The 26,488-nt window shown below is 44.5% G+C and overlaps 1 protein-coding gene across 3 annotated transcripts in view; it reads left to right on the forward strand.

The window, feature by feature from the left end:
* The first annotated feature begins 20,602 nt into the window (after positions 1–20,602).
* Positions 20,603–26,488, forward strand: part of Col17a1 (collagen type XVII alpha 1 chain) — a 47,597-nt gene continuing 41,711 nt past the window's right edge. For all 3 annotated transcript variants that reach the window (XM_045141727.1, XM_045141728.1, XM_045141726.1), the window contains exons 1-4: positions 20,603–20,654; positions 24,156–24,200; positions 25,083–25,187; positions 26,238–26,369. In XM_045141727.1, coding sequence (XP_044997662.1) covers positions 20,603–20,654; positions 24,156–24,200; positions 25,083–25,187; positions 26,238–26,369 — 334 coding nt within the window. The remainder of the gene's footprint in view (positions 20,655–24,155; positions 24,201–25,082; positions 25,188–26,237; positions 26,370–26,488) is intronic.

The following is a 26,488-nucleotide window of genomic DNA, read 5'->3' on the forward strand; positions in this document are numbered from 1 at the left end:
CTGTTCGGCAAGATAGCAAGACCTCCAGCAGGTGGAGTCTCACGGGAGGAAGTAAGTTACTGAGGGCGTGCATTGAGTTTTCATAGCCCAGCTGCACTTCTGGGTTTGTGTCTGCCTCCTGGTTTTGGATTCAGTAGAGCCAGCTACGCAGGAGCCGCCTACTCCTGCGGCCATCATGCCTTTCCTACCACCATAGACGCTGTCCCATATAAGTCAAAATAAACCCTTCCTTCTGAAAGCAGCTAATCCACTAAGTAACTGGCTAATGATTTTAGTGACCACATAAAAAGAATAGAGACTTTGCAGGAAAAAAAAAAAACAGAAAATAGTAACAATAAAACCCCAAGAAGAAAGGAGAATCTGATTTTCAGAGTTGCTATATGAGATATTTGTTATTTGAATGTTGTTTTCAAAAACAAGTTCATTATTAGAAACGCAAAGACACATGGAAGCACGGATCATCGCCATTTTCAAAAAATAGTAGGGATAAAAAGGAACTTGCCTGCAAAGCCTAAGGACCCAGGTTTGATTCCCCAGGACCCACATAAACCAGATGCACATGTGTCTGGAGTTAATTTGCAGTGGCTAGAGGCCCTGGCACACCTATTTTCTCCCCAGTAAATAAATAAATAAATAAATAAATAAATAAATATATAAAAGATAGGGATTTTTCTAGGGATGATAATGCAGGACTATAAGCCCAACACTTGGAAAACTTAAGCAAGAGGACCACTAGTTCAAGGCCAGCCTGGACTAGATATTGATTCATAGGCCAGCCTAGATTGCATAGAGATCTTCTCCCAAAAATATGAAACAGAGACTTCAGAGTAAGATGGCGGCATAGGAGCCATGCCAAACCAGCCTAGGGAGGGATTTAAGTAAAACCACAGCAAAATACACTCTTCTTCTGAAAAGTGAAGGTGTATAGGTTTCTATTAGCCATAGCAGAGAAGCAGGAGAGACCAAAACCCACCAGAAGGGAGGAAAATGGCCAGGATCCCACTGGGGTGCTTGCGGCTCCAATCCATGTGATCCACAAACCTGCCCAGCACCATCTGCCCTGTGCCAAGCTGCAGGAGCAGAGACCAAGCAAGGAAACTCTCCAACCTCATCTGCCTCCTTGCAAAGTCAAGAAACCTGAAGGAGGGCTGGAGAGATGGCTTAGCGGTTAAGCGCTTGCCTGTGAAGCCTAAGGACCCGGGTTGGAGGCTCGATTCCCCAGGTCCCACGTCAGCCAGATGCACAAGGGGGCGCACGCGTCTGGAGTTCGGTTGCAGAGGCTGGAAGCCCTGGTGGGCCCATTCTCTCTCTCTCCCTCTATCTGTCTTTCTCTCTGTGTCTGTTGCTCTCAAATAAATAAGTAAAAATTTAAAAAAAAAAAGAAAAGAAAAGAAAAGAAAAGAAAAGAAAAGAAAAGAAAAGAAAAGAAAAGAAAAGAAAAGAAAAGAAAAGAAAAGAAAAGAAACTGAAGGAGAGACAGCAGAGATCAGCTGAGGAGCTGCTGAAATGAATACAGATGGGACAAGCTAGCAGTTCCAGCACAACTCCAGGCTTCCTGCACTCTCCCATCCCCCAGTCAACAGAACCACGACCCTCTAGAGAGGGCATTCAGGCCTGGTGGCAGGGCATCCAACACAGCTGATCAGAACGCCAGCTCCACAGCACAACACTGAGGTGGGCACTCGGCATTGGTGAGATTGGAAACCACCCCAAAAGGTAACAAGGCTGACTGACAAAAAAAAAAGCAGGCACATCGGCCTGCACTGGAAGTGCTAATCTGTCTTTCCATGTCAGGACAGGTTATGGCTTAGATACTCTTGGTTGGCTTTACCATTCTCAACTAAGATGCATTTGGGGGTTGACTATTGTTGCCTTTGATGCTTTCAGATTTCAATTCCAGTTGCGTGCACCCCCAGTGCATCTGGCTAACGTGGGTCCTGGGGAATCGAGCCTCAAACCGGGGTCCTTAGGCTTCACAGGCAAGCGCTTAATCGCTAAGCCACTTCCCAGCCTAGATAACCAAATGTTATGACAATTAATTCACGCGTGTGACTAAAAACAAGCTCTTAAGGAAACTAGGAATAAAGGGAGTGTTCTTAACCCATCAGGGGGAATCTATGAAAGGCCTGCAGTAAACATAAGACTCAGTGGTGAGGTACTGGTTGTTTTCCTCTCAAAATGAGAAGAAGTAAAAAAAATTCTTTGTTATCACTTCTAATTAAATTGGTAATGAAGGTTCCAGTCTATATGCAAGAAAAAGAAAGGAAGGCTATTTGTTTGTTTGTGTGAAAGTAATAGAAGAAACTCATGACTATCAATATAATAAAACCTAAGTAATCTCCAAAATTGTACTAGGATTGTTTTTGCTTAGTAACATTATACATAAAGTCCATATTCAGGGGGCTGAAGAGATGGCTTAGTGGTTAAGGTGTTTGCCTGCAAAGCCAAAGGACCTTGGTTCGATTCCCCAGTACCCATGTAAGTGAGTTGCACAAGGTGGTGCATGTGTCTGGACTTTGTTTGCAGTGCCTGGAGGCCCTAGCCCACCCATTCTCTCTATCTCTCTCTGTCTGCCTCTTTCTCTCTCATGCTCTCTCAAATAAATAAATAAATAAAATATAAATATGTTTAAAGTCCATATTCAAAAGTTAATTTGAATGAGATTTTCCAATAAAAAATTTGAAAAATTGTGAAAGGATATTTAAAGTAGCATCATGAATATTGCATGCGTTGGAAAGGGTTCAGTGGAAAAGGATGGGGGAGGGAACAAAAGAAAGTAATAAGAGAGAATTATTATCAAAATACATGATATTCATGATTGAAAACGATCACCAAAAATTTAGAAAAAAATTTTTTAAAATACATGCTTTGGCATAAATCTAACAATATATCTAAGGTATTGTAGTGGTTTGATTCAGGTGTCCCTCATAAACTTAGGTGTTCTGAATGCTAGGTTCCCAGCTGATGCATATTTGGGAATTAATGCCTCCTGGAGGGAGTGTATTGTTGGGGGCGGGCTTATGGGTATTAAAGCCAGTTTCCCCTTGCCAGTGTTTGGCACACCCTCCTGTTGCTGTGGTCCACCTTATGTTGGCCAGGGGGTGATGTCCACCCTCTGCTCATGCCATCGTTTTCCCCTGCCATCGTGGAGCTTCCCCTCGAGCCTGGAAGCCAAAATAAACCTCTTTGTCCCAGAAGCTGCTCTTGGTTGGGTGATTTCTACCAGCAATGCAAACCTGACTGCAACAGTAAAGTGGTACCGAGGAGTGGGATTGCTGCTAGACACCTGAATGTGTGGCTTCAGCCTTTTTGGAACTAATTTTCAAGAGGAAAGTAGAAGGAGTTGAAACCTTGGCCTAAGAAATGCCTTGCAGTGCTGTAAGTACAGCTTGATGGACTATTCTGGTCTGAGCTGAAAGACCCGAAGGCAGTAAGAACTATGGACTGTGAGGTTTGGCTTATGAGGGTGAGAAAGAGCTTTGCTTGGACTGGGCTAGCAGTTTGTGTGAGAAGCTTGCTCTTATGCCCATGTCTTGAGAAGTTGTGCAGGGTTGCTTTGCTTAGAAATGAACTGGTGTGAGCAGAGGAATATGGCACAGAAAGAAAAATCTTTGGGTGAACTGCTATTCGTTCAGCTGCAACTGAGAGATTACAACCTTTGAGACTGGGCCAGCTGACCTGTGCTGGGGCAACAGAAAGAATGTCAACTCTTTAGAAGGGGCCTGAATGCTCAAGGAGTGTCCTGTTCTTCAAAGTCTGCTTTATCCCCCCCCCCCGGATTAACAAATTGGCACCCTCCCTGGTATCGTGGAGTATAAGAAATGCTGGAAAGAGGGTCATTGAGTTTGCAACACGGTCTTGTGTTCTGGAAATGGCCATGGGCAGTGTGAAGCGGGTTTGCTGGTTGCCTGCATATAGACCCTATGGGGCCATGAGGATGAACCATGGGCTACAGTGGAGACCCAGCGGAGATGCTGGGACCATGAGATGGCTGCTGAGGAGCTGCCGGCCCCGATGAAGTTTTCCAGGACTGTGAGTAGCCTAGCTGGAGGTGTGGAATTGGAATGCCAGAGACTTGCTGCTGGTTAGAATTATTGGACTTGAAGATTTGTCACTGGTTAGAGTTGCTAGACTTGAAGCTACAGAGTTTTATATTTGCCCTGGTTGTTTTAAATCTTGTCTTGGTTGAATGTTTCTTTGCTATGCCCAATGCCATCTTTTGCAGTGTGAATATTTATTCTGTGCTATTATGGGGTTTTTGAAGGGATTTTTTTTTGGTATTATGGCTCAGTTAAAAGATCTTGGACTATGGGGATGTATGAACATCTTTGGGATTGATAAAAACTATGGGGACTTTTAAGATGAGATGAATGCATTGTATTTTACATCATGTATGGATATCAGTTTATGGGGGCCAGGGGCGGAATGTGGTGGTTTGATTCAGGTGTCCCCCATAAACTTAGGTGTTCTGAATGCTAGGTTCCCAGCTGATGCATATTTGGGAATTAATGCCTCCTAGAGGGAGTGTATTGTTGGGGGCGGGCTTATGGGCTTTATAGCCAGTTTCCCCATGCCAGTGTTTGGCACACCCTCTTGTTGCTGTGGTCCACCTTATGTTGGCCAGGGGGTGATGTCCACCCTCTGCTCATGCCATCATTTTCCCCTGCCATCGTGGAGCTTCCCCTCAAGCCTGGAAGCCAAAATAAACCTCTTTTTCCCAGAAGCTGCTCTTGGTTGGGTGATTTCTACCAGCAATGTGAACCGGACTGCAACAGTATATATGCCAAAAACAACAAAACACCATCCAAAAGAAGCAAAATAAGATGTACATAAATGGGAAATGAGCCCCATTTGTGGGATTAGATATTATTTCTCATTTGGTCTATAATTCAATGCAAGTTCAATAAATTTAACAGCAAAGTTTTCTGTGGAAATCAATCACATGATTTGAAAATTTATATGGAAAAAACTAGGAGGAATATATATATATTCTTTATATATAAATAAAATATATATATAATATATGTACACATAAATGCCATGCATGCATGCATGTCTGTGTGTGTGTATGGCATGGTGGTACATTTTGTTAATCCTAGGATTTGGGAGGCAGAAGTAGGAGGTTTGCCATGAGTTCGAGACCACCCTGAGACTACATAGAGAATTCCAGGTCAGTCTGGACTAGAGTGAAACCCTACCTCGAAACCCCCCCCCAAAAAATAATAATGATATATTTATAAACTGGGGGAGATGGTTCAAGGGTAAAAGTGCTTGCTGTGCAAACATGATGACTGAATCCAAACCCCAGAATCCACATAAAGCTGGCAACAGCAGCAAGAGTCTATAATCCTAGATCTTTTACGGCAAGGTGGGAGGGAAAGACAGGAGAACCCGCAGAAGCTCACGGACCAGTTAGGCTGGCATACGCAGCAGTGAACAAGAGACCCTGCCTTAAAGCAGCAGGCAAGGACTCACACCCAAGGTTGTCTCTGACCTCCATGTGTGCACCTGCACTCACATGTACAAACACACACACGCTGGATGCGGTAGGGATGAAGGGACAGCTTTCTTTGTCCTCTTGAGAATTGCTGGGATGATGGGACAATAGCTACACAAATGGACTGCAGAGCACACGGTGGATGGCAGCAGTGTGCCTATAAGGAGCAGTGAGGTTCAGATGTGACTATTCCCTCTTTACGTGAGCCAAGGACATTGGGAATATAGGCAGTTTAGAGGGTGAGTAAATGATTATGCGGGGAGTGAGTGAACCCTGACACAGAAATTTAGCTTGTAAAATGAGTCTCTTTGGAATCTGAATGTTCCCAAGGGCCAGCACTGTCTCGTGACAAAGTCCATCTAGGTGTGGCTGCATTCCTCAACTTCCTTTTCTATAATATATGTGAGACTTGGGGTGGAGATGGAAGGCAATCATGTTCTTTGAGAAGGTTTGGTGGACTTAATACAGATGAGGAAATACCAGTTTTCATACTAAAGCTGCCCCTTTAGAGGAATGAGAAGGTAAGGGCCAGAGATCTTGATTCTAAGACTGTGTTTCCAACTCAGCATGTCAAGGTTCCATAATGTGGGGGTCTTCTGAGTACCAATGGTATACTTTGGGAAAGCAGTTTGTTATTTCTTATAAAACTAAATATATATTTATTTCAACAATTACTGTACTCCTAGGCACTTATCCAAAACAAATAAGTATTTCTATTCATATGAAATCTGTATGTGAATATTTATAGCAATTTTGTTCATAATTAACAAAAATGGGAGACAGTCCAAATGTCTATCAATATATGAGCATATAAAAATTATATACCAGGGCTAGAGAGATGGCTTAGCAGTTAAGGCACTTGTTCGTAATACCACAGAACCCAAGTTTGATTCCCCAGGACCCACATAAGCCAGAGGCACAAGGGGTACACACAAGTTCATTCCAGTGGCTGGAGGCCATGGTGTACTCTCTCTCTCTCTCTCTCTCTCTCTCTCTCTCTCTCTCTCTCTCTCTGCCTATTTCTCTATCACTTTCTCTCAAATAAATAAATATTTTTTAAAAAAAATTATATACCAAATAGTGGAAAATCATCCAGTAACAAAAAGCCAAACTAATGGTGCACACAGCATGGATAGTTCTTAAATACTGAGTCAAAAAAAAAAAAAAAAAAAGCCATTCCTCAAAAGGCTACATACTGTAGGAGTCCACGTAAGTGAAGGTCTAGAAAGGCAAAACCACAGCGACAGAAAACAGGCCAGTAGTTACCAGGGGCTAGAGATAGGAATTGTCTAAAATAGAATGCAAGGAAATTTGAGGGTGTAAAGATTTCCCTGCATCTTAAGTATCAGAAGTTTACACAACTACATGCATTTTCCAAAACCCTAGGGGATGGGAACAGGAAAGTAGCTCTGTGATAGTACACATGGCTAGCATAGGTGAGGCCCTAGGTTCCATCCTCAGTACCAGAAAAAAAAAGAAAAAAAAAAAAAACAAATTAACTCCTAGAATCCCAGGAGTGGTGATTTGCATCTCACTGTTAAAGCATAGGCGTCCTCAAACACAAATGACAACAGCTGGCCTTACATTTGCTCAGAAAGTTGAGAGGAGTTTTACAGGCGATGGAGTGTTGAGCTGATGAGTGTGCCAGGCATTGAGACCCGCTTCTCCCTGTGAGCCTGTGTACTGGAGACATGCCCGTGAGGAATACACTGGCAACCGCAAACCAGATAATAGGGTGCGTCCTTCTTGTTAACGAAGATGGTCTTTGTGTGAACATGTTTGTGAAAACCAAGCCCATCTCCTGAATCATGGCCCACAGCACAAGAGAATGTTCATTGCCTAACATAAGAGTTTTCAGCTTTTTTGCCCTAAAAGCCATTTGAATCTGGTAATAAAACCAGCTGTCAAGTAGCTTCCTCCTGTTTTGTTGAGCTGTTTTTTTTTTTTTCTTTTCTTATTCCCCCACAGGGATCAAGCCAAATAAAAATTTCAAACAACTTTAAAAAGAAATAATTCACTTCTAAGAACACATCCTTTTCTGTATTGAATTTTGCTTGTGCCTCTGGCATCATCCTATGACATTTCTGAATGGAGAAAGCATGGATGGCTCGCTTCTCCCACCAGGGTGGGCAGGTACACCTGGCTGAACATGAGGCTAGAAATAACTTCCCACCCCAATGGGAGGATTTTCATTTCTTCCAGTCCTGGCAGAATCTTTTTGTCATCCAAAGGATATTTGTTCCCTCTGATTATGGAAAGTTTTTTATTGTTGTTTTGTTTTTTTTCTACAACAGAATACCAGAAACTGGTTTGTTTGTTTATTTGTTTACTTATTTACTTATTCACTTATTTATTTTGGGGTGTCGTATGTGTGATGGATGTGTGGTGTATGCATGCATGTGTGTGTGTGTGTGTATGTAGGTTTGTGTGCCCCACAGGAAGATAGAGGGTATCCTCTGTCACTCTTCCAACTTATTTCCTTGAAATAGAATCTCTTGATGAACTTGGAGCTTGACACTTTGGGGTTAGATTGGCTGACCAGTGAGGCCCACTCGTCCTTCTGTCCCTTCCCCACTCCGTGCAGTTTCAGGCATGTGTGGCCATGCCTGACATCTTGTGCAGGTACTGGCGACCCGACACAGGTCCTTGTGTTTATACAGTGAGAGCTATTTCCCATGGAGTCATAACACCAGCCCCGATAATGGTTTGTTTTTTTTTTTTTTTTTTTTTGTAAAGAAATTTATCTCTCTGGAGTCTGGGAAGTACAAGAAGGTGGGAGAAGCATCTGGAGAGTGCTCTTGCTGTGTCCTAACAAGGCAGGATATGGCATGGGCAAGAGACAGAGAAGGGAGATGAGCCCGTCCTCTACCCTCCTTCACAGAACCTACCACAATGACAGCATCAAGCCATCCATGAAGGCAGATTCCCCCGTAACCTGAACATCTCAAAAAGTCCTCCCTCCCTCCCTCCCTCTCTCTCTCTCTCTCTCTCTCTCTCTCTCTCTCTCTCTCTTTCTCTCTCTGGGCTCTGAAGGGATTGAACTTGCAGCACATGAACTTTGGGACTCATTCCAACCATAGCAATATGGTGGGGGTGGGCGAACAGCTGCTAAGGTTAATGGTATCATTTATTTTCCTTTAGCCCGTTGTCTTTTGAGAAAAGTAATCTAAATGTTAAGTTATTTAAATAAGTGATATATTGAAATGTGCAAGTTTCAGATAATTTATCAAGACATGTGTTAGAAATAACATATGGCGATTTCTAACTAATGAAAGGTATCACCCATAACTGGAAGATTGTAATATTATTCTATTGTCTCATTATCTAAGTTCAAGACAGAAAACTAAGCTATTTTATTTATTTATTTATTTATTTTAGAGAGGGAGGGAGAGAGAGAGGAAGAGGCAAACAGACAGAAAGAGAGAGAGAGAGAATTGAAGTGTCAGGGCCCCTAGCCACTGCAAACAAACTCCAGACACATGCTCCACCTTGTGTATATGGTTTACATGGGTTCTGGGGAATCGAACCTGGGTCCTGAAGCTTTGCAGGCAAATGTCTTAACCACTAAGCCTCTTCTCCAGCCCAAACCAATATATTTTTAAAGCCTCCCATTTACAAAGTCATAGAGAGTAAGGACAAAATGGAGAGTGAGGAAAATCCACACCAGAGGGAATAATCTTATTGTTCTTTTCATAGTCTATACTGGAATGCTAGCTCTAACATGTGGGCTTCTGGGAAAGGTAACTTGGCAGGGAGGGGAAATTGCTGTGGTCAGTGGTTGGCTTGGAAACATCTCAACACCCTCCTAGTTGCTGTTGTCTCTGTTATCCTCACAGCAATCACTAGACACCATTGTTTCTGCCCAGCCTGCTGGTATTCCGCATCCTGCTCTGGACTCCCTTGCATTTGTCATCTTTTCCTTTCTGAGGTCTCAATACATCATCTCATTGTGCAGGCCTCAGCTTACTGTGTTGTGAAATTAATCTGTTTTCAGCACAGTTAAGAGTATTTCATTTTCTAACCTTCAGTAATCCCCTGTCACCTTTGGAATGATGTAAAAACTCCTCAGACTAGCTTTTGCGACTTCTCGGGATTGGACTGGTACCTTCTACCCTTCCAGCCCTGCCCAGTCTACCCTCTGTGTTCACACTGTATTCCATTACTCTGCCTGCAATCCCTACTCCCTATCTCTGTCTCTCCCACTGTACCCCATTTTTACAATTCGATCTCTAACCTGTTTCTTAATTTTAATTTGCTTATTTGAGAGAGAAAGAGGCAGAGAGAGAGAGAGAATAGGTGTACCAGGGCCTCTAACCACTGCAAATGAATACCAGATGCATGTGCTACCTTGTGCATCTGGCTTACATGGGCCCTGGAGAATTGAACCTGGGTTCTTCAGCTTTGAAGACAATGTCTTAACAGCTAGCCATCTGTCTAGCCCTCTACCCTGTTTCTAATGCTACCCAACCTTTAAACCCCAGCACACATGATCCCTCCCAGCTAGATGGGACTCTCCAAAGTTCTTAGTGCTCTTATTTTTTACACACTTGCCTATGTTGTGAACATGCTATGAATATATCCATGATTGCATTGTAAATCCTGGGAAGTCATCAAAGGAGAAATCCTGGCCGTCTCAACCTCAATTGAATCAGTACATTCTGTACTAGCTTGCTCAAGCTACATGCCCAGTTGATAGTGGTCTACTCATTCAGTGTATATCTACGAGTTTGGGTGGATAAATGGATGAATAGATCTGAAGTTGGAAATGGAAGAATGAAGACCAGATGCTTTGTTATTGCGATAAAGACAGCAAGAACACAACCGGGTACCTACCATTCAGGAAGCATGATAGACAAGAAAAAGTAGACAGAGACCTTGAGCCCACATGGGAACCGCAGCAGTTCTCAGCCTCATCCTTCCAAAAGCCAGACGGATCCATGAACTGTGACGTGTCACCGTCACGATTGCTTACAGTGTTTTCTTATTCAGGCGCACATGCTAACCAAGTAAACTCGGGCAGAAATATGGCCTTATAGTCTTAAAGCTATTGGCACAAACTGTGACAAGTATCATTTTTCCTACATAGGATTGGTTTTCTAAAATAATCAGATTTGCTCTTCAATAAAAGAGCTGAATTAGTGGGGTGTGGTGACACATGCCCTTAATATCAGCACTCAAGAGGCAGAGGTAGGAGGATCTCTGGGAGTTCGAGGCCAGCCTGAAACTACATAGTGAATTTCAGGTCAGCCAGGACTAGAGTGAGACCCTGTCAAAAAAAAAAAAAAAAAAAAAAAAAGAGTTGAATTAACAAATATAGATACTTGAATTATCTCACAAAAATATGAAATTATTTTGTCTTAGCTCCTTCTTGGTGTACTTTACTTTTTAATGTCTCATAGGAATGGTGGGCAAATGTGTCCTAAATCCTTAAGATCTTGGGATGAAAGTATCCTAAGCACATTATATCACTATTGAGTGATACTGTTTGGGGGAAGAAGGCCACAGAACAAGTAGAAATCCATCTATCAGAGATGCACCTTGGAAAAGGCATATTTGCAAAGATTCATGGAGCACTGGGCACTCAGGCTGGTCACCAAGGCCTGAATCTACATGCCCCTTTGAGAACCCCGTCACCCACGCAGAAAGGAGTCTGTCTGTTCTCGTGTTGCTCAGCCAGTGAAGGGCTTCATCACTTGGCTCCTCACTGAGCCACATGTGAGCAGACATCCTTTCTCCACCATCTTCTACTAAAACATCACGAGGTAATTTTGGAACTATGACTGTTTTACTGGATGCCATATAAGTAGCTTTTACTTGTAGTTAATCAAAAATTGATCAATGTGACTCATGACCACAGCTCTGAGTGAAGTCAGAAACATGAAACATCTTTCCGGTGCCTTAGTCACTTCTGTTCCTCAGAGCCGATGCTCCACATCTTCATTTTAGCAAGGATAGTATTGTTTTCTAGTTACTCACAAGCACCCTTTGGGACATGGAACTTCACAGGTGAACAGTGAAGGATCATAAGCACTCCATGTGTCATGGTCTTATTCATAGTTCTGTCAAGACTATGAACCTGGAGGGACTACAATGTGAATAATGAATTCTCACTTTTTTCTCCCTCAAGATACCTAGCACAGAATCTGTGAAAATGACCCACACACCAGAACAGCACATAAAAATGCACAAACATGCATGCTCACATGCGCACATAGGCTTATTAGTTACTAATATATTGGAAGGGCTCTTTGACTCACCAACTTCTAGGCTTGTCAATCATGAGTCTGATTTTTTTTTCTCCACTCAATATAGCAAATTCCAATATAATTATAGTGATCCAGAGGGAAGCATGACCTACCCATGTGTATCCAATGGTTACCTGGTGTGTTTTGTATAGTTTTATATAGTACTTGTAGTTGGATAGTCAATTGTACCACTAAGCAAATTTCTATCTAATCTTTTATCATCAATAGCTGTTGACTGAAAACATCCCACTGTTCATATAACTTTAGTTTTTATTTAGTCATTCGTATTCAGTCTGATTTGTTTGTACTGACTTTTTTCTGTTAAAAACCACATGTGGAAAAAATTTAAAACTTTAATTTTAACAGTATCTAAGGCCATGAGAAACAAAGGTTCAAAGGCCAAAATGGAATATAGGTTGAGCGATTTCTGAGATATAAGACCTTTGACCTGATTACTCTACCTCTCAAAACTTCACTTTTTCTCAGCTATAAAATGAGGACAATAATAGTACACACCTCTTAGAAATAAGGTAGCGATCGTGTGAGATAATATATGTAAAATATCTAGTGTAGAATAGGAAGCATTAGTTTCATTGCTCTTCTGCCCTAGGGTTAATAACCCCAACACTCAAGCAGTGTCTGTAAAGAGTAGCAATTTAAGAACATTTTCCAGGCACTAAAAGCAACTTCCCTACCATGGTCTGTAAAGCCCTGCGTGAAGAAGGGCACCTCAAGTTCATCGCTTGCCCCTGCCACCCTGCATCCCCTCAGCGCCTTTACACATACTGGCCTCGTCCCTGTTTCTCCAACTCACTATGACTCTCCCACCTCAAAGCCTCTTCAATTACCCTCTTCCAGGCCTACACTGTAGAATATTCTAGACCTTCCTTCACCTGGGCAACTTCTACTCAACTGTCATAACATTTATTTCATTCATGAAACTGCGAACAAATAAATGAATGATGCAGGAGTATGGCAATTACATGTTATATGCTGAGTTCTTCTATGGCACTGACAACAGACATATTGAGTAAACATTTATTTTTGGAAAGCAAGAACATCCCACAAAGCAAGTATCAAATTCTAGCTTGTTCCAAGTGTTCTGAAATGGTGACTCCATGAAGAACATGGGCAGCTTGGTTGTAAGAGACTTGCAGCTCTTTCCTAGTAGCCTGGTGCCCTTCCATGGGGTGTAAATGCCCACAGCAGACATGCTTCAGCTATGTTTCAGGGACCCTGTGGCACACTTCCAAGATCCCAGGATGATGCCTCAAACCTGGAACCCAAACCTAATGTTTGATCCCAGGGATATGCTATGGCCCCAAATGACCACCTCAGTGAGTTCTGGGTTCCCACATTCCCTATTACCAATAACAAGAGTCTTAAGCTGGTCTTCAAGGGCATTGGATGGCCAGATGCTGTGTTCATAAGAATTATAACCACCAGTCTCATGATCAGTGCAAATTGATTCTCTGGAGTAGTCTGGAACATCAAAGGATATACTTGGAGTTCCAGAAAACCTGGTAACCCACACATGTATATGGAGACTATGTAATCACGTGATTGAAAGGCAAAAAGTTCTTACCCATCACCAGCAGCATCTTTCTTCATGTGTGGTGGCAAAAATGCCCATTACTAGCATGACATTCGTTCAGGCCAGCATCATACATCAGGTCACCTATCTCGAAACATGAACCTTTATCCCACTGACTGCTCAGTCTTTTCAGTCACAAGCATCTCTTCATGCAGTCATTCCATTCACTGCTTTCTCCAGATGGACTTGTCTTGGCCAGACTGGAGAAGGCACAGATAAGAGAAACAGATTTTCTACAGCTCAGGCACTTCGGTCACAGGTCCCCCATGTGCCTAAATACCTCGTAAGTCCTGAACACTGGGGCTCAGGTGAGTGCTTAGCTATAACTCTCTAGCTCAGAAGGAAAGGAGAAGTTGCGAAGGGCATTGCCTGTACGCTGGCACCTTGTTCCTTCCCTTTTTACCGTGGGTCTATAAATGGTTAAACCACCTGAGCAGGCAGGAGAAGTTTTCTGCCTCCTGTAAAGTTTGGTTCCTGAAGGCAGATTTTTTTTTTTAAACCAGCAAGTGTCAGATAATTGGAAGGGTGGAGTACGGCTGCAAGCCAGGGCACACCTTTGTCAGGACTTGTTTGGAAGCAAAGCGCTGGAAGAAACAAGAGGAAGAAAAGAAGTGAACATTTTTGAAAGATCACTCAGCTCTAACACACCTTGGCTTGGTCTGGATAAAAAAAAAAAAAGTGAGCAGTGAAAATTTCTAGAAGAAAAGCGTCAGGGGAAGAAAGCAAGAAGGGAGAAGTAGTCAAAAGTTGTTTCCAGCTCCTCCAAAACCTCAAGGTAGGTGAGTAACAGAAAAATGAGCTTCCTCCCTTTTTCTAAGACTTTAAAGTTTGCCATTCAAACTTTAAACCTTTATAAGAAGAAATAAGGTGTACTTCTGTCGTGTCTAGAGTCTTGGTTGAAGTGGCTCCTTGGTCATAAATGAGGACTTGGTGTGTGCGTTCTGTCTAGGGTTGGCCTTTGAAAGGAATAACTATGGAAGATGCGTGAAGGGGAAGGAGATGGCCAGTCAAGAGGTGCTGCGCTCTAGGGGCAAGGGTTGTGTCTGTATTGTCAGTAATGTAAAGTGGCTTATAAATCATTTTATTTAGAACATAAAGGGCTTGTAATTCCTTATCTCTGGCCCCCAACTTCCTCTCTTGCTGTCTGGCTTTCCCCTCCCTCTGTCTCCTTCTTCCCACTAGACAGCAGAGAATGACTGGGGGGTGAAGTTCACGTGCAGGTGGATGAGGGACTTCTGTCACTGATAGGCTCATATTTAGTTCTAAGGGCTGGGTAGACACTGCTGTTTATCATGTCGTAAATTCACTACTTTTCCCAATCTAAATAAAATGAAAACTTCAAATGGTCCAACTGGGTCAGGAATTTCTTAGAGTCAAATTTGGAGGAAGAAATAACAACAAAAATCCAGGCAGAGACAAAAAAAGTTTTTTCTGTGTATATATCTCACTAGCCCACCCAGCCCAACTCCCCTTACTTCCCTAAAAACTGGCTTTGAGGCTAGAATTACCAATTTAGATGTCTAACTGGACCATAGTGGTGCTAACCGATTATCATTTTACTTTTTGCTTCTTGAAGTGGAAGCGGACCTGTCTGGCACCTTCTTTCTCATCGGTAGGCCAAAAGTTGGATTTGCTAGATCCGTAAACTGTGGTGAGGTTTTCAAAAGGTGTTAGTTGGAAACGTGGAACTCCCCCCCCCCCCCCGCCTGTGTTCCCTTGGGCCGAGGCACAGAGCTGGGTGAGAACTAATCTAAAGCCTTTGCCCAGCCGCTGTTGAATGCCCTCAGAGAAGGCCAGGGCGGCTGCGCCCTGCAAAGCCCCGCATCAATCTGACCATGTCCAGAGTCAGTTCCAGTCAGCAGCCTGCTTCAAACTTGTACAAACACTCCTTTGACTGGGGAAACCAAACAGACCTCACAGCCAACCACATTTAGATTTGTACTGATGGGACAAAGTCTGTTGCCATCACTTGGCTCACTGGCAATTGTTAATGGCAGTAGTCACAATGGCCAATCAGTTGGCACAATAACAAAGTTAGTTTCCTCTCCTGCCCATGTGTGCTTGTGAGAATTGGGGTGACCAGATGTAGCGAATGGCGAATTCATCTCCAGGTAGTTTAGAGACCAGATCTCTACAATGTCATCCCTGGGCACTGGTGATCCCGGCCCTCAATCAGCTTGGCTTGTGGGTGATGCTGTCAGATCAACATCACTGGGTGGCTTTCTCATACTTTGATGGTTCCATTGTTGTTTGATTTGAACATTTAAAGTGCACAGAGATTGAATAACAGAAGCTGAAAAAACAGTAATGATTCCTTAGCAGAATATAGGGACAGTTGTCCTCATGATTAAGATCTAGAAAGAAACTTTTCTTTCTACTCTCTTCTTTGTATCAAGAAAGAAATGTTTCCTGTGTCTTCACAAGAGAAAGTCATTGTGATGGCAGAAAACAAGCACAAAGCAGGTGCTCACGGCTGAGGATGGGCACGTTTTCACGAAGCTCAGAAGGTTGCTGTCACGGAGTATGGAGAACAGTGCTTTACTAGCGCCTGGGAAATGCAGGGAGAGGGAAGAGATGAGGTTGGTTAAGAATTACAAAAGCACAGATGTACGGACCGATTCCACCGTCCTTCAGCACAGCGGGTCGCTACAATATAAAGAACTAAAAGAGATAACTTTGTTGGTGTCAGATGCTAAGTAATACTACGTGTTTAAGGAGATAGTAATGCTATTTACTCTGAGTGGATCATTGCATACATGCATATGTCTAGTTATCACTCTGGTCCCCAATCAATGTGTGTAAGTATTATGTGTCAACTAAAAGTAAATCTTTAAAAGATTCTTTGAAACTCTGGATGGAAATTAGTATGATTCTAGGACTGGAAACTTGAATGATGCGCTCATTCTTAGTGCAAGAGAAGCAGCCCAAACATCCAGGAAGTTAAAAAGTATGTTCTTTGACTGCGCTTCCATTACGTACATGGCACAGCTGAGGACTGCCAGGAGCGACAGGCTCGGGCACGAACGTGGGCAAACTCTCCTTTCCCCGACATTACATGTTAAAGCGCTACTAGCACTTGGGACGTTTTAGACAGGGGGACCAAAGTCCTACGAGAATGCCACAGGTCCCATGGGAGGATCCTAGACCAGGCTTGTGCCTGCACTCATCGTTGTCCATTAAATAGCTCCTGGAAAGTCTCCTCTTCCGTTTGGCTTAAAGGAATCCATCCCCCCGCATATCGCCGCCACCCTGAGCAGGCAGGCGGGCTGAGAATTCTGTATGGTGTGGGGCCCACTGTGTTAGGACTGCTCCACGCTAAGAGGGGGATGCCTACTTGATCCTGGTCCTGAGCCAGCTGCAGGCTCTACCCACAGTGTACCCTTCACCAAGCAGCATAGTGCTCGAGAAACAGCCCGAATACTCAGGAGGTTAGACAATCTCGAAGGAAGGCATTAGGGTTTTTTTTTTTAATATTTAATTTTGTTTATTTATTTGAGAGAGGGAAAGAGACTGTGACAAAGAGAGGGAGAGAGAGGGAGAGAATAGGCACGCCAGGGCTTCCAGCTACTGTGCGCAAACTCCAGACACATGTGCCACTTTGTGATTCTGGCTAATGTGGGTCCTGGGGAATCAAACCTGGGTCCTTTGGCTTTGCAGGCAAGCACCTTAACCACTAAGTCATCTCTCCAGCCCAGGCATTTGATTTCTTAGCAGATTGTCTTTTGTGCCTTCTGGAAGTTGGGGAGCCTGTGGAATTTTCAAACATTTTTATTAGAATTTAGGGAATAAGTGAAAGCACTAGAAATGTCTGCTATTTTATAGACAAAGAAAGAACAAAGGGCTAGAGAGGTGGTTTGGTGAGTAAAGGTGCTTGCTTACAAAACCTGGTGGCCTGGGTTTTGATTCCCCAATACCCAAGTAAAGCCAGATGCACAAGGTGGCACTGGTGTCTGGAGTTTGTTTACAGTGGCAAGAGGTCCTGGCATGCCCGTTCTCTCTTTCTGCTCACAAATAAGTAATAAAAATATTTTTTAAAGTTTTGGGGCTGGAGAGATGGCTTAGTGATTAAGGCATTTGTCTGCAAAGCCCAGGGACATGGGTTTGATTCTCCAAGTGGTACATGCATCTGGAGTCTATTCATAGTAGCTGGAGGCCCTAGTGTACCCATTCTCTCCCTGCCTTCCCCCCCCCCTTGAAAATAAGTAAAAATTATGATGATGATGATGATGGGGGTGGTGATAAAACAGAGAGGGTCTTCAGAAGTCCTGAAGGCAACTGTTTTGACTCAAGATTTCAAAGAAGGTATCTAGATGCAAGTAGACTGGATGGTGCAGTCACACAGGCTACAGCCAGAGACCACGTCACGGCCGCAGGTGCAGTCAGGGTCCAAGTGAAGCCTCTAGTGAAGCTAGACTTCTTTAGTAAATTGTTCATAAAGTCCCTCCTCTTTCTTAAAAATTTTGGGACTTGGGCTAGAAAGGTGGCTTAGCAGTTAAGGTGCTTGCCTGTGAAACCTGAGGACCCACATTCGGCAGGTGTGATACAGATGACTCATCCAGTGCTAAACCCTGGGCTTTCTCTTCTTGTCATTTTGATGAGTCTTGGGTGCCCCCAGTATTCACCACCATCTGTAAAAGGAAGGTTCTCCAACCAAAAGTGCAAACGACATTAATCAAAGGGCTCAAACATACACACATAGAAAGCTTTTTGATCTGCATAACATCTCCACTTAGCCAAAGAAAGAAAGCTTTTGTGTAGGGTCTTCCATATGAGTTTTACTCAGTTCTCAGTACCTGACATGAATTCCCTCCCACTGAGCATGTCTCATCTCTAATCAGAGAGCAGTTAATTACCCCCATAATTTATGTGCCACTATTGCCCCTGTGGGTACATCTTGCCTGACTGGCTGATTTTGTAGCTTGTGGGATCCACTGTTCACTCTGCTGGTAACCTTTGTCCTCCAGAGGCTCACACAGCGCTTTTCCGCACTATGACAGCTACATCGCTGGCTTCCACCTCTGTTCCAACTTGATTTCTCAATGTCCTATAATCAAAGCCTGTGATGTCTTCAACATCAGGGTCTTGCCATCTCGTGCTGGTAGAGAACCAAGCACTTTGGCAATGTGCAGCTCCTTCCCTTAGCTCAAGGTATCTCAGATCCAACTAGAATTTTTCCATGACACTTTATTCCTTACCTAGAGCTACACTTAAGCAACATCAATGAGCAAGAAGCTGGCACATTCCATCAGGCCCTAAAGCTAACTCTGCCAGTGTTAGTCCATCAGGTTAGTGAGCCACTAGTCACATGGGGTCTTGGTTTTTAGCAGAGAACTCACTTAGGGCCACATTAGGACTTTCATGAAACCTGGATGCTTTCAGTTTTTGTGGGTCTCTTCCTCCATTTAACAGAGAAGTTCTTAGGAGACTGTAATCCAGATTATATTATTTTTATTTTTGATTTTAAAAGAAATCCAAACTTTTTACAACTCCTTCCAATGTGCCATCAGCCTAGGAACTACATCTACTTTGCCTAAGGGATAAGGTGGCCCGAAGTCACGGGGCAGGTGAAGGAGGCAGGATGGAGCTCAGCAAGAGGCACCTGGGTGGAAATGGCCCCTATTCTAGAATCCCAGCTGAGCTGCAACCAATGGATAAACTAGGAGGGTGGGAGGGCTAGGAGAGGGGACAGCATCAGGAAAAGAGAGTTTCAAGCCCTTCTAGAAGCTGGTTCCAGGCACCATGGCAAGAGCCTGGCTGGAATGGGGAGTCTGCCTGTCCACTGTTGTCTAAGCCTCCGGCCCCCAGATCACTACCAACCCTCGGCTGTCACCTCAGCCTCATGTCAGCTGCTACCAGGACAGCAGCCAAGAGTTTTCCTTTTCCAAGGTGGAGTAAGAGTGAAGGGGACACACGACCATGTGCACTTGCCACACACTGGTGTAGATGTTGCACCTGTTTCTTTTCTTTTTTTCTAAAGTCACATACCACCATGCTCAGAACAAGAGAACTTTTTTATTACATTTTTTAAATATTTTACGTATTTATTTATTTAGTTGAGAAAGAGAGAAAGTAGAGAGAGAATGGGTGCACCAGGGCCTCTAGCCATTGCAAACAAATTCCAGATGCGTGGGCTGCCTTATCACCTCGTGCATCTGGCTTAGGTGGGTAACAGGGAATCGAACCTGGGTGCTTAGGCTTTGCAGGCAAACCCCTTAACTGCTAAGCCATTTCTCCAGCCCAGCATGCATTTCTGTCTATTTTTTTTTTTTCCTACTTATGACTGCATGAGAACCATTGAAAGCTGGTTTGTGGTGAAGAGAAAGTTCCATGCTTGGCAAAGTGTAAAAGCCTGTGCAGGTATGACAAAGGGATTTAATCCACCAAGGCCTGTCCCCACATCCACACTCGAATGCAACATGAATGTCTTCCATTCAGAGTCCTGCCTAGAATGAAGAACATGACGGGATAAGTCAAAGGGAATTAGTCCATAGCACCACATGCTTTGACAGACTCCCCCGAGCTACTTATCACCTTGACCAATAATAGAGATTTTGCTAATATTTCTTTATTTATTTGACAGAGAGAAAGAGGCAAACAGAGAGCGCAAGCATGGGCATGCCTGAGCCTCTTTCCACTACAAACAAACTCGAGAAGCATGTGCCACTTTGTGCATCTGGCTTTCTGTGGATGCTGGGGAATCAAACCTGGGCTGTCAGGGTTTGCAAACAAGTACCTTTAATTGCTGAGCCATCTCTCCTTGCCTAAGAAAAGAAGTTTTATAGTCAGACAAAGGTCAGGGTCCCACAGCTGCTGAAGCCTTTAAGTGCTCAGTAGAGGGCAGGCTGTTTCTGTTAAACTCTGAAAAAATCCCAGTACAAAGGAACAGAATCCATAACAGAACTATGGAATTCTGTCCCTTACAAGTGGTAGTAAAAATGAACACAGTCTTATCAAAATATACCCAAGAGGGGTGGGCGAGATGCCTGGGAGTTAAAGGTGCTTGCTTGAAAAAGCCTGCCAGCCTAAGTTCAACTCCCCAGCCATCCACGTAAACCAGACGGGCATTTGTATGCAACGGCACACACACATGCAAATAAGCAAAAATTAAAAAAGAAATTTTTAAATATGCCCAGGAATTGGCTTGGCATTCTAGGAAACAAGATTTGGGGTTATTGAATTGAACAGCAGAGGCCTAGACCTGCCGCATGTAATGGTGAGAGACGTGGCTCCTTATAGTCTCCGGCTCTTCCCACAGGTGGCTATGGGATGGATGTATCCAAGAAAAGCAAACGAGATGGCACTGAAGTCACCGAAAGAAGTAAGTGCGTCTGGAGTTTTAAATGCATAAGTGCCTTAGATTATCCCAGCCCTCCGCGTCTCCACCCTAACCACTCCACCATGTGTGTGGTGCGTGTGCTTTGGTGTGTGTGCATGTGTATGTAAGTGTATACACGTGTACAAACAGATGTACCGAGGCCAGAGGAGAACATCGGGCACCCGCCCCATCACTCCTCAATCTACGTGCTTGAGGCCAAATCTCTCACTGAAGCTGGAACTGCCGTTTTCTTTTTCAATCAGACTGGCTGACCAGTGAGTCCCAGAAATTCTCCTGTCTCCCCACCCACACCACCACCTCACATACACAGAACTGGGGTTGTAAGTGTGTGTGGCCATGCACAGCTCTTTTCTTGGGTGCTGGGGGTCAAACACGGGTCCTCTCGGGCCCTCATGATTGAGCTGCAAGTGATCTGAACCTGCTGAGCCATCTCCCAAGGCCAGCTCTTGCTGATTTTCATTTCAACACACTTGTCTTCAAAATAAATCTTATGTTTTGTTCCAGGGTGAAAACTGCCATTTCTGAGCCTGCGGATGGGGCTCAGTAGGAAAGTATAAAGCTCCGAGTTCCTTCCCTCCATCATAGAAAAATGAAGATGGAAAGGAAAGGCATGAGACAGAGAGGAAGGAAGGAAGGAAGGAGGAAAGAAGAGAGAGAAATTTACAGTTTACATAGGAAGCATTATTTTTTGTCCTTTTGCTATTTTTATTTATTTATTTATTTATTTGAGAGCGACAGACAGAGAGAAAGACAGATAGAGGGAGAGAGAGAGAATGGGCGCGCCAGGGCTTCCAGCCACTGCAAACGAACTCCAGACGCGTGCGCCCCCTTGTGCATCTGGCTAACGTGGGACCTGGGGAACCGAGCCTCGAACCGGGGTCCTTAGGCTTCACAGGCAAGCGCTTAACCGCTAAGCCATCTCTCCAGCCCACTATTTTTGTTTTTAATCAGGGTCTCATGTAGCCCAAGCTGGCCTCAAACTCAATATGTGGTCAAAGATGACCTTGAATTTCTGATCCTTCTGCCCCTACCTCCCCTAGTGTTGGAAGTACTGGTACACGCTCCACCACACCCAGTTTATGCAGTGGTGAGGACTGAATTGAACCCAGGGTTCATGCATACTTGGCAAACACTTTACCAACAGAGCTACATGTCTAGCCCTCATAAGCAGCATTAAAAAAAAATAGTTTTCTTTATTTATTTGCAAGCAGAGAAAGAGAGAGAAGAGAGACAGACAGAGAGAGTGGGTGCACCAAGGCCTCCAGCCACCACAGACAGACTCCACACACATGCACCACCTTGTACATCTGGCTTTACGTGGATGCTGGGGAATCAAACTCAGATCATTAGGCTTTGTAGGCAAGCACCTTAACCACTGAGCCATCTCTCCAGCCCATAAACAGCTTTTTTGTGTGTGTGTGGTTTTTCGAGGTAGGGTCTCACTCTGGTCCACACTGACCAAGAGTTCACTATGTAGTTCTCAGGGTGGCCTCGAACTCATGGTGATCCTCCTACTTCTGCTTCCTGAGTGCTGGGATTAAAGGCATGCACTACCACGCCCGGCTTATAAGCAGCATTTTTTATGACTGCATATATTACCCTGTACAATAAATTCACTATAGTTTATGTAACTTTAAATTTCCCTATTCAGGGGTACAGAGCAACAGAAATCTGAAAGTATAATATGTCAGTTATTGCAGAGACTAAGTTGAAATGACACTGGTGTCATAGGCAAAATCACTAAAAATTGAAAGCAGATACATTTATTTTGTGAAACTGTCCAGATGATGAACTCGGGGCCATTTAAACTGTCTCCCCAGCAACCCTAAATTAGGAAACTTTTTCACTTATTCTGTGACTTTCATTTATTTCCAATAAAAAAAAAAAAATCTCTAGCTCCACAGACTTGGAACTTTAAGTTAGGAAATAATTTATTTTTATGTGTCAAAGAATCCCAAAGGTCTATACAATGAGAGGCTTAAAGAAAGCTCAAAGACTATTATTCAAATGAAGCTGCACTTTAAAGCCATTCTCTTTTATGCAGCGAATGCTGTTTTTGCTACGTTCCTAACCCCGTGTTCCAGGTAGGACAACCAAGCTAACTAGGACAATGCTGTGTGAAGGACAGGGGCAGATGAGACCAGATGGCTGAAGCAGAGGCTTCAGGTGGCAAAAAAGTGGCCCTGGCCCACATCCTTCCACTCGTCTCTCTTCCCACCCCTCTATCCACACACGTGTGCATACATGCCACACATACACACATGCATGCACGTGCACACACTCAGGGAAATCTGCTGTTAAAGACCAGAGGACTGGGGAGATAGCTCCGTCAGTGACATGCTTGCCTTGCAAGCATGAGTACATGAATTCCATCCCCAGAGCCCATGTGAAAAAAACAAAACAAAACAAAACAGCCAGGTGTGGTGGCGCATACCTGTAATCCCAGCATTAAGAAGCCAAGGCAGACAGATCCCTCCAGCTTGCTGGGCAGCCGGAGTGGCCTAGTTAGGCAAGTTCCGGGCCAGTGAGAGAAGCTTTCTTACAAAGGAAAAATGGTGACTGGCATTTGAGAAACAACACCCAAGGTGGTCCTCTGGTCTCCGCAACCATGCACACATGTGAACAGGCACATACACAAAAACAGTACAAAAGTAAAGACCAGTGACCCCACTAGATGGGTACCTTCATGCCCAACAGTGAAGAAGGAAGTGGTGACGGCCAAGGTCACACAAAATCAGTCCTGCTGTGGCACTGGGAACCCAGCCCACCCTGTGCTGCTGAAGGAGGGAGTGATGGGAGGCCGGCATGGTTCTAGGTGTTTCCTGAAACTGTTCTTACCACCATTCATTCACTCACCACCACTGTGCTTTAGAGGAACTCAGAGCAAGAAACTGTTTCTCTCGGTTTGTCTCTGAGATCTATCTCTTGCTCATTTCACCAACTTCCAAAAGTGTCTCATGCAGGCCACCCTTCCGATCCACCCTTTCCACACTCAATGCTATTCTGAAGAATCCAGAATGAATCACGATGCCCTTGAAAAGCTCCCAACTTCATCAGGAAGTACAAAGTGAAATCAGCCAGGGTGTTGGCCCCAGCTTCCCTGGGATCTTTGAAAAGGAACAAGGCAGAGAGACAGTGTAAATCTAAGACAAGAGCCTATCACACCCAGCCTTAGACTTGAGTTGTCAGTGACAGACCTTGATGGTAAAAACAAACAAAAAAACTCATTTTTCACAGCAGTGGGTAACTTCTTTGGCTCCAAAGAGAGAAAAGTTTATTTTTCAGATACCTTGAACCCCATTGTTTTGCTCAAATTTTCATGCGCAGTGGGTAAAAAGATCATACCCCTTAAGGCACAGGTAGGTGAAAGTCTTTGTTGAACCTAACTTAATAAGTTTAGCCTATGACAGATACCTGGCCCTGCTAAAATACAGAGATGTCAGTAGCCTCCGTAACATCGCTTCCTCTTTTTGTCTCTTCTAGTTATCACAGAAACTGTAACTACAAGACTCACATCGTTACCACCAAGTAAGTCATTTTCTTCCCAGCAGGTCATATGGGAAGGCCCACACTATAACCTTGAACATGGAGTTCATCCATCCACTGGGCAGATCTAAAGTAACTGATTTTTTTATGCTAACAGCTATACTTAAATTAATTTACATATCATGACGTCTCCCCGTTTGAGTTGTGTGAGCCAGGGGTTGCTAACAGGGTATATAGTTAGTGCTCCAGTCAAAGTTTAGAATATTCCCATCACTTCCTCTCAGCAACCCCCACGCAATCACGCCTCATCCTCTTCCCCTCTCCCTGGCCCCCAAGAGCCACAAGTTCTCTTTCTGTCTCTACCGACTCGCCCCTTCTAGAGAACAAACTTTCAAAAACCCTCCCCTCCCCAAGAACAGGATTTCACTCCACTTTGCTCCAGGAGCACCTCAGTTGTGGATTGGATGAGTCACAATGCCACCCCTGCACCTTTAGGATAAGGAGAACCCACCCGTGCATGGGGAGGGCACAGCAAGGACACCAGCCATGCCAGATGGAACCCAGAGCTACGGCCAGACCCCCAGCCCCTCTGCTGGCTTCTGTGTTTGGGCCCTGACCAGGCATTTGAACAAAGCAAGCCCAACCCAGGCCTGGACTCAAGGCACTTGGTATCAGTCAGCTGCCTTGCTTACTACGTTTTCCTAGTGAAGAACTTGCCGTGCTCCCCCAGAAGGCTCTCCTTTCAGATCAAACAGAACATTTTCTCCATCTGAAACAAGTTAGAACATGCCAGCTGGTACCCCTGAGTGTGGGACCCCCAACCAGGAGGCTCTGAATTAGAAATGAGGGAAGGCTTCCGCAGGGCAAGACATGAGGAGACCCCGTGTCCCAACTCCACCCTGAACTTGTCATCTGCTGTTCCAGAAGGTGGGACCGGCAATGGCTATGCTAAGACGGGCTCTCTCAGTGGAGGAAGCCGGCTAGAGAGACAAAGCCTGAGTCATGGCAGCAGCAGCTGCATCAACTCAAGTGAGTTGCCTACTTGTGTGAGGAGCTGGGGCGGATTAGATAGACACAAAGGAAGAGAGGGGGAGCAGGAGAGAGGGAAAGGTGGATAGAAGGAGAGGGAGGGATGGAGAGAAGGAGAGAGGGATGGAGGGAGGGAGGGAGCACCAAGAAAATCCACCATCTTATGCACCGTCACTGCATGAGAGGGTCTACTGCAACCAGGTGGCATCCACTGCAACTGCCTAAAGAATGATCTAAATGACACATGGCCCAGGGAAACTCCAGAGTCGTCAGCATTGGACCCCTACTTATAATGGAGTCGATTTTCATTAAACCCCCAGAATAGATAACTATCATTAATTAAGAAGCCTTCCCAGGGAGGAGAAGTTGCCTTCCCACTGAACGTTGTCTTTTTGAAGTCTTTTCTTTTAGCAAAGGGTGTTCATGTTTAGGGTTTACAATGTGACTTGTCAACAACAAAAGAAACCTAATGGTTAGATTACTATGCTCAGAGAATCCAGGGACGTGTGATCCTACGCTGTGTGCCTTTCCACTGGGCAAGCATCCAGCATGAGCCTCCTGCTCCCTATGAAACGATCTTTCACAGGAAAATGAAACAAGGCAAGGCAGAGTAAAGTAAAAACAGAATGCATAGCTGCTGAAGCTATTTTTAAAATCTAGTAGAGAAGCTACCAAGGAAAACCCAAAACCAAAAGGCCCAGTTCACCAAGGGAGGCACCGGCCTTAGGCCCACTCCACAGCAGACAATGTTTGGAAGCAGAGGTGGCCAGCTCTTCAAGAAGACCCTGCAGAATCCCTGCCACGTCCAAGTGCTGTGACCACATGCATGAGGACATTCCTGACCCTTGGTGTCCACTTAGGAAAGGCAACAGCTGTAGTCCTTCCCTTCCGCTCTGAGCAGCTGCCTTCCACCCGTGTCCCCTGAGCCTCCTGCGGGGCTCTTCCTTAGCTAGGCACAGCCAGAGGGTGCTTGGCTAATGCAACTGCATGGGATGCGGTCTCTGCCGAGGTAAGTGCCACAGAGATCTACAGCTCCCTCCCACCTTGCAGGTGGCAGCATCCGAGGTAATGCCTCCACCTCCAGTTACAGGAGGGCTCATTCACCTGCCTCTACTCTGCCCAACTCACCAGGCTCAACCTTTGAAAGGAAAGCTCACGTGACCCGCCATGGAACCTATGAAGGTATCAGTACAAGGCGTCTGTTCACATCCCCAGCCCCCCATGGGTCTCTACTCACCCACTGCATGGTGGCCACCTGGCTTCTCCTGCATCCACACTCCACCTTTCTCTCCATTCCTTCT

This window comes from Jaculus jaculus, chromosome 1 (assembly GCF_020740685.1).
Source record: "Jaculus jaculus isolate mJacJac1 chromosome 1, mJacJac1.mat.Y.cur, whole genome shotgun sequence".
NCBI lineage: Eukaryota > Metazoa > Chordata > Mammalia > Rodentia > Dipodidae > Jaculus > Jaculus jaculus.